This window comes from Lepisosteus platostomus, chromosome 11 (genome assembly GCF_059453375.1).
Source record: "Lepisosteus platostomus isolate fLepPlt1 chromosome 11, fLepPlt1.hap1, whole genome shotgun sequence".
Classification (NCBI taxonomy): Eukaryota; Metazoa; Chordata; class Actinopteri; order Semionotiformes; family Lepisosteidae; genus Lepisosteus; species Lepisosteus platostomus.
This window is the reverse complement of record NC_142621.1, coordinates 43432230-43449314: the sequence shown is the minus strand read 5'-3', so window position 1 is coordinate 43449314 and position 17085 is coordinate 43432230. Positions and strand designations below refer to the sequence as shown.

The 17085-nt window shown below is 46.6% G+C and overlaps 1 protein-coding gene across 6 annotated transcripts in view; it reads left to right on the top strand.

Annotated features, from left to right (window-relative positions):
* sdk2b (sidekick cell adhesion molecule 2b) overlaps nt 1–17085 on the top strand; it is a 228598-nt gene that overhangs the window by 187096 nt on the left and 24417 nt on the right. For 3 of the 6 annotated variants that reach the window (XM_088599878.1, XM_088599877.1, XM_088599882.1), the window contains 19 exons: nt 1934–2055; nt 2154–2263; nt 3126–3276; nt 3800–4037; nt 6231–6346; nt 6856–7045; nt 7308–7406; nt 7504–7698; nt 8225–8426; nt 8599–8702; nt 9257–9327; nt 9843–9978; nt 10813–10869; nt 11699–11800; nt 12503–12618; nt 12863–13049; nt 14746–14883; nt 15909–16121; nt 16759–16884. In XM_088599878.1, coding sequence (XP_088456004.1) covers nt 1934–2055; nt 2154–2263; nt 3126–3276; nt 3800–4037; nt 6231–6346; nt 6856–7045; nt 7308–7406; nt 7504–7698; nt 8225–8426; nt 8599–8702; nt 9257–9327; nt 9843–9978; nt 10813–10869; nt 11699–11800; nt 12503–12618; nt 12863–13049; nt 14746–14883; nt 15909–16121; nt 16759–16884 — 2673 coding nt within the window. The remainder of the gene's footprint in view (nt 1–1933; nt 2056–2153; nt 2264–3125; nt 3277–3799; nt 4038–6230; nt 6347–6855; nt 7046–7307; nt 7407–7503; nt 7699–8224; nt 8427–8598; nt 8703–9256; nt 9328–9842; nt 9979–10812; nt 10870–11698; nt 11801–12502; nt 12619–12862; nt 13050–14745; nt 14884–15908; nt 16122–16758; nt 16885–17085) is intronic. The other 3 variants (XM_088599881.1, XM_088599879.1, XM_088599880.1) reach the window with 2 other exon arrangements.

Below are 17085 nucleotides of genomic sequence, written 5' to 3'. Positions count from 1 at the left end.
CTCACCGCACTGTGCTTCCTGACAGGCAGCCTGGAGATGTATGTCACTTCAGAAACTCCTTTTGGGATTTCTGGTTAACAAGCATGACAAACATCAGTCTGAGCACCGGCAGCAGAAATTAGAGTGGTAATTGCTGAGGACGTGAATCTCTCTCACCCCTGCACTGCCTGTAATTGGTCATCCTTTTTACGAGGAGCTGTCTGCCATTTGCTGTTTGTTTGTTTTTTATCTCCCTGCCTGCTGATTGTGTTCTTAGCTGTCTGCTTTTGCTCTGCAGCTTTCCTACTCCTAGGTGACGGGCTCACGTCTATAGCGAACTGCTTTGCGCAAGTAGTTTAGATGGATAGGCTAGACAAATGTGCAAGATTCAAACCAGTGATGTGTGAATGTGACTTGGGTTTGCCCTCTCCACAAGCCCTTGGTTCTTTTGTAGATAATGAGATGTGTCTCCTAAACTAGAGCCCTCTCCTCCCATTATGGCAATGAATATAGAATGTACTGTTCAGGCAGGGCTGTCATGTGAAAAATCGCAGCCATATCACCCTGCAACTCACAACTGGCAACCCACTGAAGCTAAGCAGGTGTGAGCCTGGTCAGTACCTGGATGGGAGACCTCCTGGGAAAAACTAAGGTTGCTGCTGGAAGAGGTGTTAGTGGGGCCAGCAGGGGGCGCTCACCCTGCGGTCCATGTGGGTCCTAATGCCCCAGTATAGTGACGGGGACACTATACTGTAAACAGGCGCCGTCCTTCGGATGAGACGTAAAACCGAGGTCCTGACTCTCTGTGGTCATTAAAAATCCCAGGGCGCTTCTCGAAAAGAGTAGGGGTGTAACCCCGGTGTCCTGGCCAAATTTCCCCCCTGGCCTCTACCCCATCATGGCCTCCTAATAATCCCCCTCTATGAATTGGCTACATTACTCTGCTCTCCTCCCCACTGATAGCTGATGTGTGGTGAGCGTTCTGGCGCACTATGGCTGCCGTCGCATCATCCAGGTGGATGCTGCACATTGGTGGTGGTGGAGGGGAGACCCCATTACCTGTAAAGCGCTTTGAGTGGAGTGTCCAGAAAAAGCGCTATATAAGTGTAAGCAATTATTATTATTATTATTATTAAAAAGATGCAATTACAGGGCCGGATAGAGGAAACTCTGCTGCAGTACAAGGGGTAGTCACCAGAGGGCAGTATAACACAATAATCTGAGAGTCACTGCTCAACGTGGGGGTTTTATTCAGAGTTCAGAAACTTGTGTCCGGCTGTACATCAAAGTTTTCTGTGTGGTGAATGACAGCAGAAAAACAAGAGTATTTTTGTGACATTGAATACAACATAAAGCTCCCCAGGACCTTTAATGCTAACGTACTGCATGAGTCATAATAGGGAGCCTCATGTTTATCTGCAAGACTGCAGCCTCCCAGGCTTGAGGTCTGGCACCAAGTCTCTGAGCACTGATGTAATTTGAATGTTAGATACAGATGGAGCAGAGTATTGAGAGGCCACTGAATGGACATAACTTAGAGACAGCTTGTGGAACACTAACTGGAATTCCTGCTTGAACTCCTTGAGTCCTTGATTGTCTTGAAGTGCATCTGCAAGAGTGCAGAGCAAAGACACGTTCTTTGCAAGTGCATTCTTTGGTTCTTGCAGGTTTGATTTCTTACAGCTGATGTAAAAGGAAATATGAGATCTTACCACTACCTATTTCCTGGGACAAATACCAATTCTATCTTTATCTGCTTCCATTATGATTCTATACGCCATTGCTTGCATGTTTTACTTCATAGCCTCTGATAAGTTGACAGTTACTTACTCTTGGCCTGCCATTGTCTCCCAGCATGCTCTGCAGTGGCACAATAATGCTGCTGTGCACCTTGAGCAGACAGGGTGATATGCATCAGGGCTGCGCTCACAATCACACTTTCCTCCTCCCACAGAGCTGCCCGGCCCGCCGACCAACATGGCCATATCCAACATCGGCCCCCGCTCTGTCACTCTGCAGTTCAAGCCCGGCTACGATGGCAAAACCTCCATCTCCAGGTGGCAGGTGGAGGCACAGGTGAGCATGCAACGCCTTTGCAGTGCTGGTGAACCGGCACCCATCCTGCAGGCTTTCATAACCCCGCCTGAGCTGCCTGTCTGGTTTCCTTCCTGAAGATCACGGTGATTGGTGAAAATGAGGAGTGGGTGCTGGTCCATCAGGTGCCCAACGAACCAGACGCCCGCTCCCTGGAGGTGCCCAACCTCAACCCCTATACCTTCTACAGGTGAGTGGGGGCAAAGTGAAAAGGTCTCTTCCTAGATTCTGCTTGGCGTTCTGTGAAGAGACTGCTGTGTGATATAATGTATTGGCAAATGTTAGACCCTTTTCTCAGTAAACAACATGACTCTGGTAAATCAAACTGGAAAAGTGCAATAAAGAAAGGAGGACAGACAAAGTTTACAAGTTAAGCTTGTCTCTCACTCACTTTTCTAAGGACAGCAACAAGATGATACATCTCCATACAAAAACATACATTTTTGTTTGTTACCATAAAAGGTGTAAACAAGGTCAGAAAGTTAAGCGGTTAGGTCGCCCTTGGACAATTAACCAAGACCCCTAGTTACCTAAGACCCCTGTTCCCTTTCATGTTGCTAAGTCATGCGTAGGATACATTAGTTACAGTACATCTCCACTCAAAAGGCCTTGGAGAAACTTAGGCCAGCTGGGACTGCACAAAACAGTAAAACAGTTCTTGAGGGCTTACTTGTTACCTCCTTACAGGCATGGGTTCCTTCAAAAACCTTTGTCTTGTCAGGTTCTGTGCACTACCCTTACTATACCCCATACTATTAGAAGCTAAAGATTCTGAGTGGCTTTCCATGGACTGGCTAATTATACAACATCCAACACGAAGCTGATGCCCTATTGTAATATTACTGCAGCACAGCAGAATTGTATACGATAGTATGGTTGTGAGGAATTCATTGTATCCCACGACGAGCGATCCCTGTGGTCCAGTTTACAGTTATGCTACGTCAGTGTTTTGCTGGATATCACTTGATAGTTATGAAGGTAGATGGATGTTATGATGCCAGAAGCCAGATGTCAGATCTCCACATCCCCCTTCCCCCCACTTGCCCCAACAGGTTTCGAATGCGCCAGGTGAACATAGTCGGCACGAGCCCCCCCAGCCAGCCCTCCCGGAAGATCCAAACCCTGCAGGCCCCCCCGGACATCGCCCCCGCCAACGTCACTCTGCGCACAGCCAGCGAGACCAGCCTGTGGCTGCGCTGGGTGGTAAGTTCCTTCAGTAGATGTCTCACCGCTCTTCCTCTGATGTCCCTTGGTCTGCGTCAGAGCAATCCATCTGTCTGGTATCCAGTTGCATGTGGAATTTGAGACGGAAATCAAGCAGTTTAACATTTTTTAAAACTTTAAATACATGGCCCCTGTTTTAAAAATTCTTTGGCCCCTAAATGGATATAGGAAACAATGGTGGTATAAGCTATTAAGTATTATAACCACCGATCTCTACAAAATCAAAAGAAACTTCTACTACTGCAACCTGTTTCTTGAAGGCAGCTTTGGGACTGCAGTGTGGGGTGGTTTTATGGTTCTGAAGTCGTAACTGGAAGATTTTGAGTTCAGTTCCCAGGTGAGACGCTGCTGTTGCACCCTTGAGCGAGGTTCTTCTCCTGAATTGCTGCAGTAAAAGACGCAGGCATCAGAATTAATAAAAGGGTCCTAGCGAGTAAGATTCCCCCGCATGATTTTGCTTTGCTGTGTCGTGTGTTTCTCACTGGGCCTTCTCGGTCCCCAGCCTCTGCCAGAGTGGGAATACAACGGGAACCCGGAGTTCGTGGGATACAGGGTGCAGTACTCACGGACGGGGGCGCAGGGCCGCGCGCTCACCCACGTCATCCAGGACCGGCTGGAGCGGGAGTTCACCATCGAGGACCTCGAGGAGTGGACAGAGTATGAAGTGAGGGTGCAGGCACTCAACGGCATCGGCGCCGGGCCCTGGAGCCAGCCCGTCCGCGGCAGAACCCGGGAGTCCGGTAAACAAGTCGAGCGTGTATTTGATATAGTGCCCTGCTCAACAGTAAGCCACAGAATTACACAGCAGCTGACAGTGCTGCCTGTGCAGGACCAGGAGTGGGCCTGGAGGAGGGGAAAACCCCCCTGGGGGAGAAACGAAACCTCTGGGGATACCCAGCTTGATGGTCGCCACCCCCCCAACCGATGTATTAGGGCTGCGTTAATCATGGTCAGTCATGGACAATCTCTGCAAAGCTAAGGGCTGAGATCCTGCTATCCTTAGTCTGTCATCAGGGTTATCTGAGTGAAGTAGCAGAGGTTTCCTGGGTCTGTGTCTTATCATTAGCATTCTAACATTACAGGTCGTCAGCACATGCATGCTTAGTGGTGGATCTGAGATTGTAGGCTAAGAAAAGCAGTAACTAAAGAAACAAGTCTGGAGCCTTGATTTAAAGGCTGAGACCATAGGAGCATCTCTTATGTTTTATTGCCATATAGGCCATTTGCTAGATGGGCCAAGTAGCCTCCTCCCATTTGTAACCCTTCTTATATTTAGGGGGTCTCTTTCCACCTCTTTCCACTCAAAGCTTAGCTGACTATAGCCCTTTATATATGAGACACAGACACACACACACAAGGATTTCTACTGCAGGAGTATTCATTCAAACAATGGTAAATGACAGGGATCTTGTGCATTAGTCATATCAAATAATATACCTGCCATGTGTGTGAGTTCATAAAAATTATTTTAAAATATGAGGTTTCTCTGTGGTATTCAGCCTGATAGACTCTCTGTTTTTGTAGCCAGACTGAAGTATTGCTGATGGTTATCATTCATTCCCAGCACTGTGAAAAGACATTACTCTTTGAAACTATTTTTAGCATTTACTTTTATTTACAGTTTACGATTTAATGGGACAGTTTATCTCGTAAAACATCGTTCTGCCCTGAATCTGTTTGCACTATTTTTAATTTTCTTTTATGTCTCAATTTTTTTGTTAACACTAAACTTGTAGGCTGTCTGACAGGATATGTGGTGTTTAAAATCAGTTTGATATAAATCTTACACATGGTCTCCATTCAGCTTTTTGTCTGAAGCCGTGACAATGTGGATTCAATGATAGTTTCCTCGCCCACCTACCCGAATGTTGAACCATCTTGCTGAACGGAAACTGCTCTCCATAGGCTCTTTTGTCTGTACTCACAATCACAGCTGTGCCAGACTGAAAGTTTGAAGAGGAAAGCAGAATGGTTTGATCTCTGCCGATGAAAGCCAGACAGTTCCAAGTTCAGCTGGTTAAAAACAATGAAGAATTCACTACTGCACATTTGGAAAAGAAGCTTTGCTCTTGTCTTATAGAGCTTGTATTTTTTTCTGTTCTCCAAATCTTTGCTCTGGAGCGGATCCACTGTCTCCTGTCTGGCTTGTCTGGTGTCCATGGTGACCAGATTACAGGGAAGGGAACAGGAAATGGGGAACACATGGGATATGTGAGGGTTTTGTGTGCTGTTCTACTATTTTGGATAAATTCCCCAAGGCTACTGGTTTCGTGTAGGAGGACGTTGCCTGCTCTTGGCGTTTTTATTTTCATGAAACTGTGTTTGCCCTGTATGTGTGGAACCAAACAGCAGGTGGTCAGCTCAATTATTAAACCTGCTCTTAGGCTGATTGTCAGGCCTCATTGCCTCAAGGTTATGCTGGTTGTACATGCACAGGTCTGCCCTCTTATGTTGGCCGAGAATTAAAATATTTTTTCCCTTTGCATAAAAAGGTAGAGGAACAGCCCATTAGAGGGTCTTAACAATGCTTTCCTCAGTGCAAGGGAGCACAGAATGTCTTCATGGAAAATTATTATGGATTTGTTTTGCTGAAGCTTTAATTCAAAGTGACTTAGATATGCTCCCAATCATACAGTTGAGTGATTTACTGGAGCAATCTGAGTGAAGTGCTGTCCTCAAGGAAGCAGCCTCACCCTGGAATTGAACCCACAACCTTTCAATTACAAGCCCACAGGCCCGACCACTCCTCCACACGTTACGAGCCTCCGGGTTATTCCCGCTGAATCCATTGAGAGCAGTTTTGAGGTTTACAACATTGACGCTATTAATCACGTCAGCTGGCAGTGCGAGCGTATTCTGTGTGTTTAGACAAAGGCGATTTTTTTCCCTCATTCCCTCATCAGACCTTTCGTTCTCCTTCCGTTTTCCCACAGTCCCCTCCTGCGGCCCAACCAACATCACCGCCTTCGCCACCACCTCCAGCAGCATCCTGATCCGCTGGCACGAGGTTCCTGAGCCGGACCGGAATGGGCTCATTCTTGGATACAAGGTGCGGCACCAAACCACGAGCCTCATTCCTCTTCTCAGCTGGGACCCGGATTCTCCTAAAATTCAGGGTTCCCTTTATACAAAAACATTGCCACATGATAAGTTTTGAAAATGAGAAAAAAAAAGGTTGCAAATTTAAAAAGAGAGGTGTAAACAGCCTTAAGGGATTCTTAAATGAGCAACAGAAAATCATTTGCATGACACCATGGTTTTAATTAAGAGAGCAGACAGGTGAAATCATAGCTAGAGTTTCTGAATATAGCCTTTACTTTGGTAATCAGATGCTGCCTGAGAATTAACTGGTTTGGGGTGATGACACAGCTCACAGCTCACATCTCCGGTTTGGAAATGGACAGTTATACATGCATCATTTATCAGTATGAGCCTCTAAGACAGAAATCAGCCAAGACTTGCAAGAATAATTATGTGTTTCACAAACACCAGCTGCCTTGGGGCTGAGTAGTGTGTTATGCACTGCTGTGACTCTCTCTCTCTCTCTCTCGGTCTCAGGTGGTGTACAAGGAGAAAGACTCAGATTCACCCCTGCGGTTCTGGACAGTAGAGGGCAATGCCACACAAAGTGTCCAGCTTACGGGCCTGGGGAAGTATGTCCTGTACCAGATTCAGGTGCTGGCGTTCACCCGGATCGGAGATGGGGTCCCCAGCAAACCCCCAATCCTGGAGAGGACCCTGGATGATGGTACACACAGAACGCCTGCCAGTTATAGTGAAATGCTCTGCAGGTTTTACATACTGAGAAGCAAAAGTGCCATTCGACAGATCTGACAAGATCACTAGAGAAGTTGTTGATTGAGCTTGTCCATCCTTAAAGTGAGCTGTTAAACATCCAGCACAAAACGTTATTCAGTAATCCACAACAGTAGTGTTTTTTTTTCCATTGAATCTTAATCTGAAATAAACTCCCTTTCCACAAGGAAGTGAACCTCCCGTTTTCCTTTCAGTGCCCGGACCCCCAGTGGGTATTCTCTTCCCTGAGGTGCGGACAAACTCTGTCAGGCTCATCTGGCAATCGCCTGCCCAGCCTAACGGCATCATTCTTGGTGAGTTTCCAGTGTGGGTACTGGTAAAGGTCCCGAGAGAGCCATCTGGCCTTGTGTCATGTCACTGAAACCATGTCCATCTCCTGTTCCCTCCTAGCGTACCAGATCACTTACCGCCTGAACTCTACCAGCAGTAACACAGCCACCGTGGAAGTGCTGAACCCCAGCACTCGACAGTTTACTGTGACCGGACTGAAACCCGAGTCTGTGTATGTGTTCCGCATCACAGCACAGACAAGGAAAGGCTGGGGGGAAGTGGCTGAGGCCCTGGTGGTCACCACAGAGAAGAGAGGTACCCCTAAAACCCTGTCTGAAGAGCCTGTCAGCAATTGTGCGTTTTTGTAGAAAATTAAAATGTGTCTTTACTACAGTACATGAAATAGGCTTGTTTTCTACGACCTCTGATGCACACACCTCCTACTTTCATTTAATTCAGAATTTGTTCTATCACTGAGAGCTCTGGAAGAGGTGTTTTCAAGTGTTTTCTTATAGACCTTTAAAGTGAATGACTTCAACTTAAATGGCTAATCTCTTAAACATACAATAATCACAAGCAAAGATCCATTTAGGCCGCTGAACATCCATTTATTTTCTATCCCCTTATTGTTATTCATGGTAGAGCCACAGCACAGAAAAAAAAACAACTAAAATAGCATAGTACCCGTAATTCAATGGGCTGTTAGAATTTATTGATTTTGATGGAAAGCCTGCTTTGACTCAACCAGCAATGCAGGGTATTTGTGTGTCCAGGGACTGGGCTAGGCACTGGGCCTTGTGTAGTTGTGCTGTCATAGTAACCACCCCTCTCTCCCTCTCAGCCCGGCCCCAGCCCACCAGCAGGCCAACAGTCCAGCAGGAAAACGTGCAGGCCCGCAGTGTGCTGTTGTCATGGGAACCAGGCAGCGATGGGCTCTCTCCCGTTCGATATTACACGGTCCAGTTGAGAGAGCTCCCTAACAAGAACTGGACTGTCCACTCAGCCTCTGTCAGCCACGAGGCAACCTCTTACATTGTGAACAGGTAAGAGCAGCCCATACACGTACAGTATACCTCTTGTCACTCATTATTAGCTCTGGGATTGCTTATCAATGAAGAATTGATACGTATTTCTCACGATTGAACCCAACTGAACCAGCTGCGTCAAGCCTGCAGATCGGATGGAGTGTATTCAATTGTCCTTCCTCCTTGACAGACTGAAGCCCTTCACTTCCTACCAGTTCAGAGTCAAAGCGACCAATGATATTGGAGATAGCGAGTACAGCGAAGAGAGTGAAGCCATCACCACACTGCAGGACGGTGAGGATATTGACCCCTCATCCCACTCAGGAGATTTAATCAGGAGATTAAAGAATCTTGTTCTACTGTGTCCCCTTTCATTTTTGGCCATGGACCTCACACCTGACCTGTCACACTGTTCCACCTGAGTTCTGCCCATCTTCCTTGTCTTTACCTCATGTGTACAAGTGTGTACACAAACCCCTGGATGTAAATGCTAATGTCCTTTACAAAATCTTTACAAAAGATTTTGATCTGCGTCAAACACTGATAAATATCTTGTGTCCTTGAGGCTTTTTAACTGAATCATGTCAGAACATATCTGTGATTGCTTTGGAACAAAGAACAAATCAAGTCAAAAGTATGTTATCTATACGGAAGATCCATAAAACTAGTTTACCTGATTATGATGCCTACAAGAAACAAGTATGTTTCCCTCATTCCTGGGTTTTACCCTCTTCTACAGCCCTAAGTAAAGTTATTTGTGTGTAACACGTGATAGACCGTGCTAAAAATTCCCATGGGCCGACCCCTGATTCACACGCTGAACTGTTCCTGTCTCCTTTCCTGTTTAGCCCCGGACGCGGCTCCTGTAATCCTCTCTGTTACACCTCACACCACGACATCTGTGCTGATTCGCTGGCAGGTAACAAGCCAAATGTTGAAGCTAAGCTCTAACTGCAACACCTTCGCTTGCCAAGTTATTTCACTTAAGAAACCCATTGGAGTTAATTCTGGGGACTCTATCCCTGCACCTACAGATCTTGCAGTTTAATATACCTGCTAATCAAACGGATGTCTTCTGAACTTTAGATGGGGTACGAGATCACGTTTAAGAACTCAGGCAGGCAGACCTGTTGTTTGCTGTCACCATTTTAGATGTTTAGTTGACTTTTTCTCAGGCGGCTGGACATTAGGTAAAGCATCCTGTGATTCGCGACCAAAATATTCCTATACTGTGTAACATTCCGTGTTTACATATATGTCTTTGTCCAGACATTTATGTTAACAGAAGAGGTTAGTTGGTTCCTACTTGATCTTCGTTCTCGAGAATGATTGTATTTAGAGCACGGTTTCGCAGAGGCCTGCCGTAGAGTCAACTCTTCTCGGGATGTCACTCACTCCTTGACCCCTGTCCTCCCCTCTCCCCCCCCCCCACAGCCCCCCTCGGAGGAGCACATCAACGGCATCCTCCTGGGCTTCCGGATCCACTACCGCGAGCTGCTGTACGAGCGGCTCCGCAGCTTCACCGTGCGCACCTTCAACGGCCCCACGGCCACCTGGGCCGAGCTGACCTGTGAGTGCGGCCTGCTCCCTCTCCTCTGGGGTCCCGCTCGCTTGCCGGGCTTTCCCGTCCGGTGTGCTGACCCGTTTATCTTGTGCACGAATATGATCAATAAAGTAATGTAGGACAGAAATCTAAGAACTCTTCAGCCCTTAAGGACAGAAGAACAGCTTACGTGCTGGATTCATCAGCAGCTTACAGATCTTGCCAACAGATGACGACTGTAACACTTACTGTATCAGGCTCTCCAGAAGCAGGGATGGCGACCCCTGACACACTCTTTTCTTAGCTCTTCTATACCTGTGACATTTTTCTCCTACCTTCTTTGACACTTTCTTTGTGAGGGTGGGAGTCTTTGGATGAAGTGTCATTTTCTTTGCTTCAGGTGTGTGCGTTTTCAGTTCCTGGGGTGGGGGTGGAGGGGCAGTTTGTGTTTTATTTGTAGTCATCATCTCTCTGGTTGTGTGTTTGTTTTCATACCAAACCTTGGGCTCAAATTCTAAACCTTCCTGAGTCTCAGCTCTTGAGTGAAAGTCTGAATTACTGCTGAAACTGAATGAAAACGTAACCCAATCTCCTCTACAGTGACTCCCTATAACCCCCTGGCTGTGACTGACACCGTGCTGTGGAGCCCAGGCAGTCAGTACCCTTGTACAGTGTTCCCTGTTTTGTGTTTCGGACTTGTTCTGTGTTGTTTTTCTTAACCTCTGCTTTAAAATCAGTCCTGACCATTGAACTGGTTGGAACAGCGCTGCTCCAGCTGAATGTGGTGTGAACTAACTCACTAACCTCTGTCTCTCCCTCTCTCTCACTGCTGCCCCCCAACCCTCCCCATGCCCCACACAGCGCCCTACAGCGTGAGGAACCTGACAGAGTCCTCGCTCACCCAATACGAGCTGGACAGTAAGTCCTCCCACATTCATTGTCTACTCTTTCAGTGGTAGGAAGGTTAAAAGGCGCCAGTTGGCAATGAACACGTTTTGACTCGTGTCTTCACGGCTAAGGTGACCCACCCACCCCCTGACCCCACAGCTGGTTCCTTTTCGTTTTCTTCTGATAGACTGTTTGAAGTTACAGGTGTGGTTTTTCTATTTTGTTGACTTGGTGTTCGTTTTTTTCTATTTTGTTGTTAATGTTTGAAGTGGTTAATGTTTCCCGACTGGGAAAATAATTCCCTAATTGCAAGAAATCACAGGTTGGCGGCACACTCACTGCCAGGGTCAGGTGGTTATTAGTCAACCATGGTCTTTGGTAACACAGTGACTTGTCAGTGACAGACATGGTGCTTTTGCTGTCAGCACCTGTAAAGTACAACGGAGTCTGCACTGTGTGTCACCACCACAAGGCCAATCTATTTAAATGTAAAAATCATATCAGTTATTTTTATGATGTCAAAATACAAGGCCCTAGAAATAAAACTGTCAGTGGAGCAAGATGTTTCTGTTGACGTCATTATTTTGTAAAACATTTTCCTTTTTCTATGGATTTCTGCACTGTTTAAGTGGCATGGGGGTAGGAAGAGGATTTATGTTCCTAGCTAGTGCAGTTATGTTATGATAAATTTTTCCTACGCAAACTCGCCCGATTATAAGAACAGAATGGGCATGCAGTTACAATGTAGTGGCAAAATATTGCAGTCAGGTTTGGGAGTTTCTAACATCTAAAAGGAAATGGAGAGAAGAGCTGGCTTGCTGTGCTGTGGCTGAGGGTGTTGCTGTGTTGTGTCCCGCAGACCTGAGCAAACACAAGCGCTACGAGATCCGTCTGAGTGTTTACAACGCCGTGGGGGAGGGGCCCACCAGCGCACCACAGGAAGTGTTTGTGGGAGAGGCGGGTGAGTGGTAGGAGCTACGATATCCTGTCTGCTCCGGTGTGACGTCATCGGTGACTCTCCTATAGTCTGACCGGCACAGACACAACACTGACTGCTTGGGCCTATTCTGCTGCTTGTTCTATGTGTCACGTGTTCTCGATATTGAACTGAACATGACATTTAGTGTCTAATGAAGATGATGACGAGTTTCATAAACATAATACTATTGTTAAAGATCTAAATCATGTCTGCTTTAGGTAGTTGTCAGATTCTAGCTCCAAGCCTGAACTGTTGTGGATTTTGTTAAGTTTAACATAAAATGAGAATCCATTCTCTCCAGACACTTACGTTCTTAATAGTATATAGACATTTATTATTTTTATTATTGTATTTCAATAAAGTATTAAATAGACATTTCTCAGTGTTTTGTCATTAAGAGCTATGTTGTATGTTTTTTTATATAAGAATTTAATGCATTTGTATATTGATTACAGTTTCTTCACTTAATGTTGTTATGATTCATAAAAATCTTCCCTTATATAAAAAGCCACCAATTCCATGCTTTCAATGCTGGATCTTGCAGAATACCTCTGACCTTGCCAATTGCTATGCTTGACTTACCTCTACTCATATGTGGAAGTTTCTAGGGATGGTTGCAGTGCACAGAAGTGATAGATTTCCAGGGAGTACAGAATTATCAAACCCATGATGCCTTTTTTTCAGTTCCTACTGCCCCGCCCCAGAATGTGGCTATCCAATCAGCAACTGCCACACAGCTCGATGTCACCTGGGACCCGCCCCCTCTGGAGGCTCAGAATGGTGACATCCAGGGATATAAGGTATTATTCTGTTCTATGTAAAAACCTGCAATTTGTTCGTTTTGTCTCAAAATATGGTGTGTGTTACCCAGCCTTGCAGTGGAAGATGGGAAAGGGGTTGGTATTTTAATCAGTACCTTATTAAGCAAAACCTCGGATTGCCACTCCTGGGTTGCAGAGCTGTGAAAGCTCAGGGCTGTTCTGGTGTCAGTCAGCAGCTGACTCTTCGGGTCCTCTCCCCCACCAACCTGCTCTCCTGCTCCAGATCTATTTCTGGGAGTTCCAGCGGCAGAATCAGACGGAGCGGCTCCGGACTCTGTTCCTTCCCGAAGGAGGGGTGAAGCTGAAGAACCTGACGGGCTACACCACCTACATGATCAGCGTGGCGGCCTTCAATGCAGCGGGGGATGGCCCCCGCAGCCCCGCCACCAGGGGGCGCACTCAGCAGGCAGGTGAGGGAGTGGAGTGCATAAACTGCTCAGGGCTTATCAGAACCCAGAAGGAAAAGAAAATGAACAACAATAAGAACCTTAAAGGGTGTTATCCACAGTGTCCTGACCAAATGTCCCATTGGCCTTTACCAATCATGGCCTCCTAATAATCCCCATCTCTGAACTGGCTTCATCACCCTGTTCTCCTCCCCACTGAGAGCTGGTGTGTGGGGAGAGTACCTGCAAATGTATTATTATGAGAATATTATTTCGTGTCCAGATTTGTACATTATGAAAGGGATGTCTGGCCAGTTGAAGAACTCATCCGTCCATTTTTTAACTGCTTTATCCAATTCAGGGTCACTGGGGAGCTAGAGTCAATCCTGGCAAGCAAGGCACCAAGGCAGGGTACACTCTGGACCGGACGCCTGTCCATCACAGGGCAGACACGGACATAGACATGCGCACACTCACACCTGCGCCAGTTTTCCCAGAACCCAATTAACCTGCCATTAACTTAACTTATTATGAACTTAACTACATTATTCACTTAACATGAGTCGTTGGACTGTGGGAGGAAACCAGAGCACCCAAAGGAAACCCAGGCCAACACTGGGAGAACATACTCCACACAGTTAGCGCCCTAGGTCCAGAATTGAACCCAGGGCCCCAGCGCAGAAAAGTAGCAATACTGACCACTGCACAGCTGTGTCAGTTAAAGAATTTCCCCATTTGTTATAGGTGTAGTCAGCACTGCTGTTTGCCTTAGACGCTCTTGTGTTTATAGCTGCTTCATCCATCGCATTACAACATACCCCTTAAATTTGGAGGTTTCTGTAGACTTTAATTTACAGTGTTTGCAGGATGAGCTAAGAACATAAATGGTTTGTTTTTTGCCCCAAGTGAAAACAAAGCCCCACTTCGCAGTTTGGGAGCAATGTGTTTCTGATTTCCACTTCTGAAACGGCTTCCGGATGGGATGAAGTAGAGAGCGAGGAGGGGGGGGATCCTGGGAAGACTATTGCTGGAGTTTTGTTGGCACGTCTGCGCGGAGCAGCCGGAGACACGGAAGTTTCTGACAGTCTTGCGGAGGAGAGGGGAAGATGGCGGGCGGCAGGTTCTGGGTCAGCCCTTACAATGGGGCCTGTGTTCTTGGACGCAGAGAGCCGCCTCGCCGCTCGCGAAAACACAGCAGATTTTTTAGAAACACTTTTCCCCTTTCCGCTCTCACAAACAATCCTGCATTGTGCGGCCTGGCTGAAACTGTGAAAGGGAAACGCTAGCTGGGGTCTTGGCCCTCTCCCATTTGATTTAGTGCTGCTGTGCTCTTCTCTGTGTCTCTCCCCGGCTCTCCGCGCTGACACTGTCCGTGATGTAACACACGACTGCTGTCTTCCCTGGCTCTTCTGCTAAAGACTGTCTCGGAGTTTTCAAACTCTGCCCCATCCTCCCTGTCTAAGCCCTTTCCATGAAGCGCTGTCACAGACAGCCATTTAGACATTTTCAAATTCAACTGCCTATCGATTTTACGGACCTGCACCTGAGATTACAGAAGCCTTGGATGTCTTGTTTGTGCTGAGAAGTTTGTGTTCTTTCCGTAGAAAATGCCTTGCATGGTGCATTTGGCAGCATGACAGCAAGGTCTGTCCTCAATGACTTTGCTCATAATTTGGAAGAGTCTCTCTGAGGCGCTGTCTCTAACAAACCTCTGATTTAGCCCCCAGCGCTCCAAGTTTCATCCACTTCAGTGAACTGACCACTACCTCAGTCAACGTGTCTTGGGGGGAACCTGTCCACCCAAATGGCATTATTGAGGGATACCGGCTCATCTATGAACCCTGCACGCCAGTAGATGGTATGTTCCACCTTCCCATTATAGCTGCGTTAGAGCTGGTGCTTTTTTTTTCCTTTAAGGAACCACATAGAAATTTTGGCTTTAGTGTAAAGGGGCCACTCTCTGCTGTACATATGGTCAACTGAGTGTACAGTTTCAAGCCTTGCTCTGGGCGCCAGAAGGCACAGATGGTGTGAACTTCGGAACAGAAGCACTTTCCCCAGCTCAGTGTAATTATCACAAGTCTTATTTTCAACGAGGAGCTTTCTGTAGCCCAGACACTGGTACCACTCAGGCATTCTGAGAGGTCTACTAGCCTCTTGCTGAGCAACCATTCTGAATCAATTAAAGCATATCTCAGGGGACACAGGATGTAAGATAATATGTCAAATTGACCTTTTCTTTTACAGCAGTTGACCTGTTTTATTAGCAGCTGTTATGGCCTACTTAGCCCTTCTGTGTCCCAAAGTTCAAGGGAAAAGATGCTCTTGTATCTCATGGGATGTGCTAGAGTTAATATACTGTCTTAATAATTTCCCATGGAAGGGAGAACTGACTCCTCCAACCTGAGGGGTTTTCCAGGCTTGTGAAACTGATGTGAAGCAGAAGTGAAGGACATACAGTATGCTAAGTGGGAGAAATGCCGGAGGAGTGTGGCTTTAAAAAGTGCAGACTTCAAGATTCATTGTGTTTGCATCTCTGCATATTAGAAATTCTGGCCAGCAGATCTGCAAAAACTAGATCTCCCTTTCAAATGAAATAGCCCAGGAGGCCCACACTGAGCCAGCTTGTGTAGAGATTAGTACTGAATACTGGTGTTGTGGCAGCTCGGTTGAAAAAGCAGTCCAGCTGTAGATACGCTTCACTCAGCCATCACTCTGTAGAATTTCCTGTAGTTTCTTGGAGGGATGATGAATTGAACATTTTAAAATATGAGGATATTGTGGTGTCCTGGTTATTGTGTAATGTTGTGTAATACATGTGCATGCATGACTGTGCAATCCTAAATGAATGGGACCGACTCTAAATGCAGTATGTTTATCTAGAGTCCTCAGTGGCCTGTGCCGACTCCTGTCTTCACTCCCCCTCCCCCCCAGGCGTCAGTAAGATCGTGACAGTGGACGTGAAGGGGAGCGCCCCCCTGTGGATGAAGATCAAGGACCTGGCCGACGGGGTGACCTATAACTTCCGCATCCGGGCCAAGACCTTCGCTTACGGGCCGGAGGTGGAGGCCAACATCACCACCGGGCCTGGAGAAGGTCTGTTTTTTCCTGTTCTTGTGTCCATCCCTCGTCCCCTACCAGTTAGTACAGGTGCTCCTCTTCCTACAAACCCTCCATGTCTACATGCAGACATGACAGCCTGTTGAGACGGTCCCCAGACAAGACAAAACAGCCTAGGCTCTGAGGCTGTGGTAGAAGTTCCAGTGAGGTTTCCAAATTAGGGTGGTGTTGTGTCCAGTCAAGGGTGCAGGGAATCTTTCAGGAGACACCTTTGAATGAGCATAAAGAACAAGACCACACACATTTCAATTTCAAATTCAAAAAGATTTTATTGGCATGACAGATGAATTACAGTGTTGCTAAAGCGGATAGAATTAACACAGCATTTAATGACAGAAACAGGCTCGCTGATTCAGTTTCTGTTTCATATCAGACAGGATATCTGTTTGATATCTGGGCATCATTAAATTTTTAATTTCGTAACTCTGTTTTAAACTGTTGAGACAGGGCTAATAAATCTTATTTTGTTGGGTGAGCCTCACAGATGCATATTCTGAGCCAGTCAACGAAGAGTGTTGTATTCTGACAGCGAAGCAATCTGGCGTTTTTATTTCTCCGGATTGGATTTGCGACACTGAGCCATCTCTCCCTGCCTCTCTCTCCCCTCTCCCAGGAGCCCCTGGCCCCCCAGGGGAGCCCTTTATCTCTCGATACGGCTCGGCTCTCACCCTTCACTGGGCAAATGGGGACCCTGGGCGAGCCCCCATAACCCGCTACGTCATCGAGGCCAGACCCTCAGGTAAGCCTGGCAGAAGGGTGTTTCTCAAAGCGCTGCTCGCCATTTTCATAGGTTTCATGAACATTGTCTATTAAACTACAATACTTTTTCAAGAGTTACTTTTTCTAGGTTTATTGAACAATCATGCATTTAGTGAATTAGCTGATTTAAGGTGGAAGGCACCAATAGTTAATAGTATGTAGCTGAAGTCAAACTTAAAAT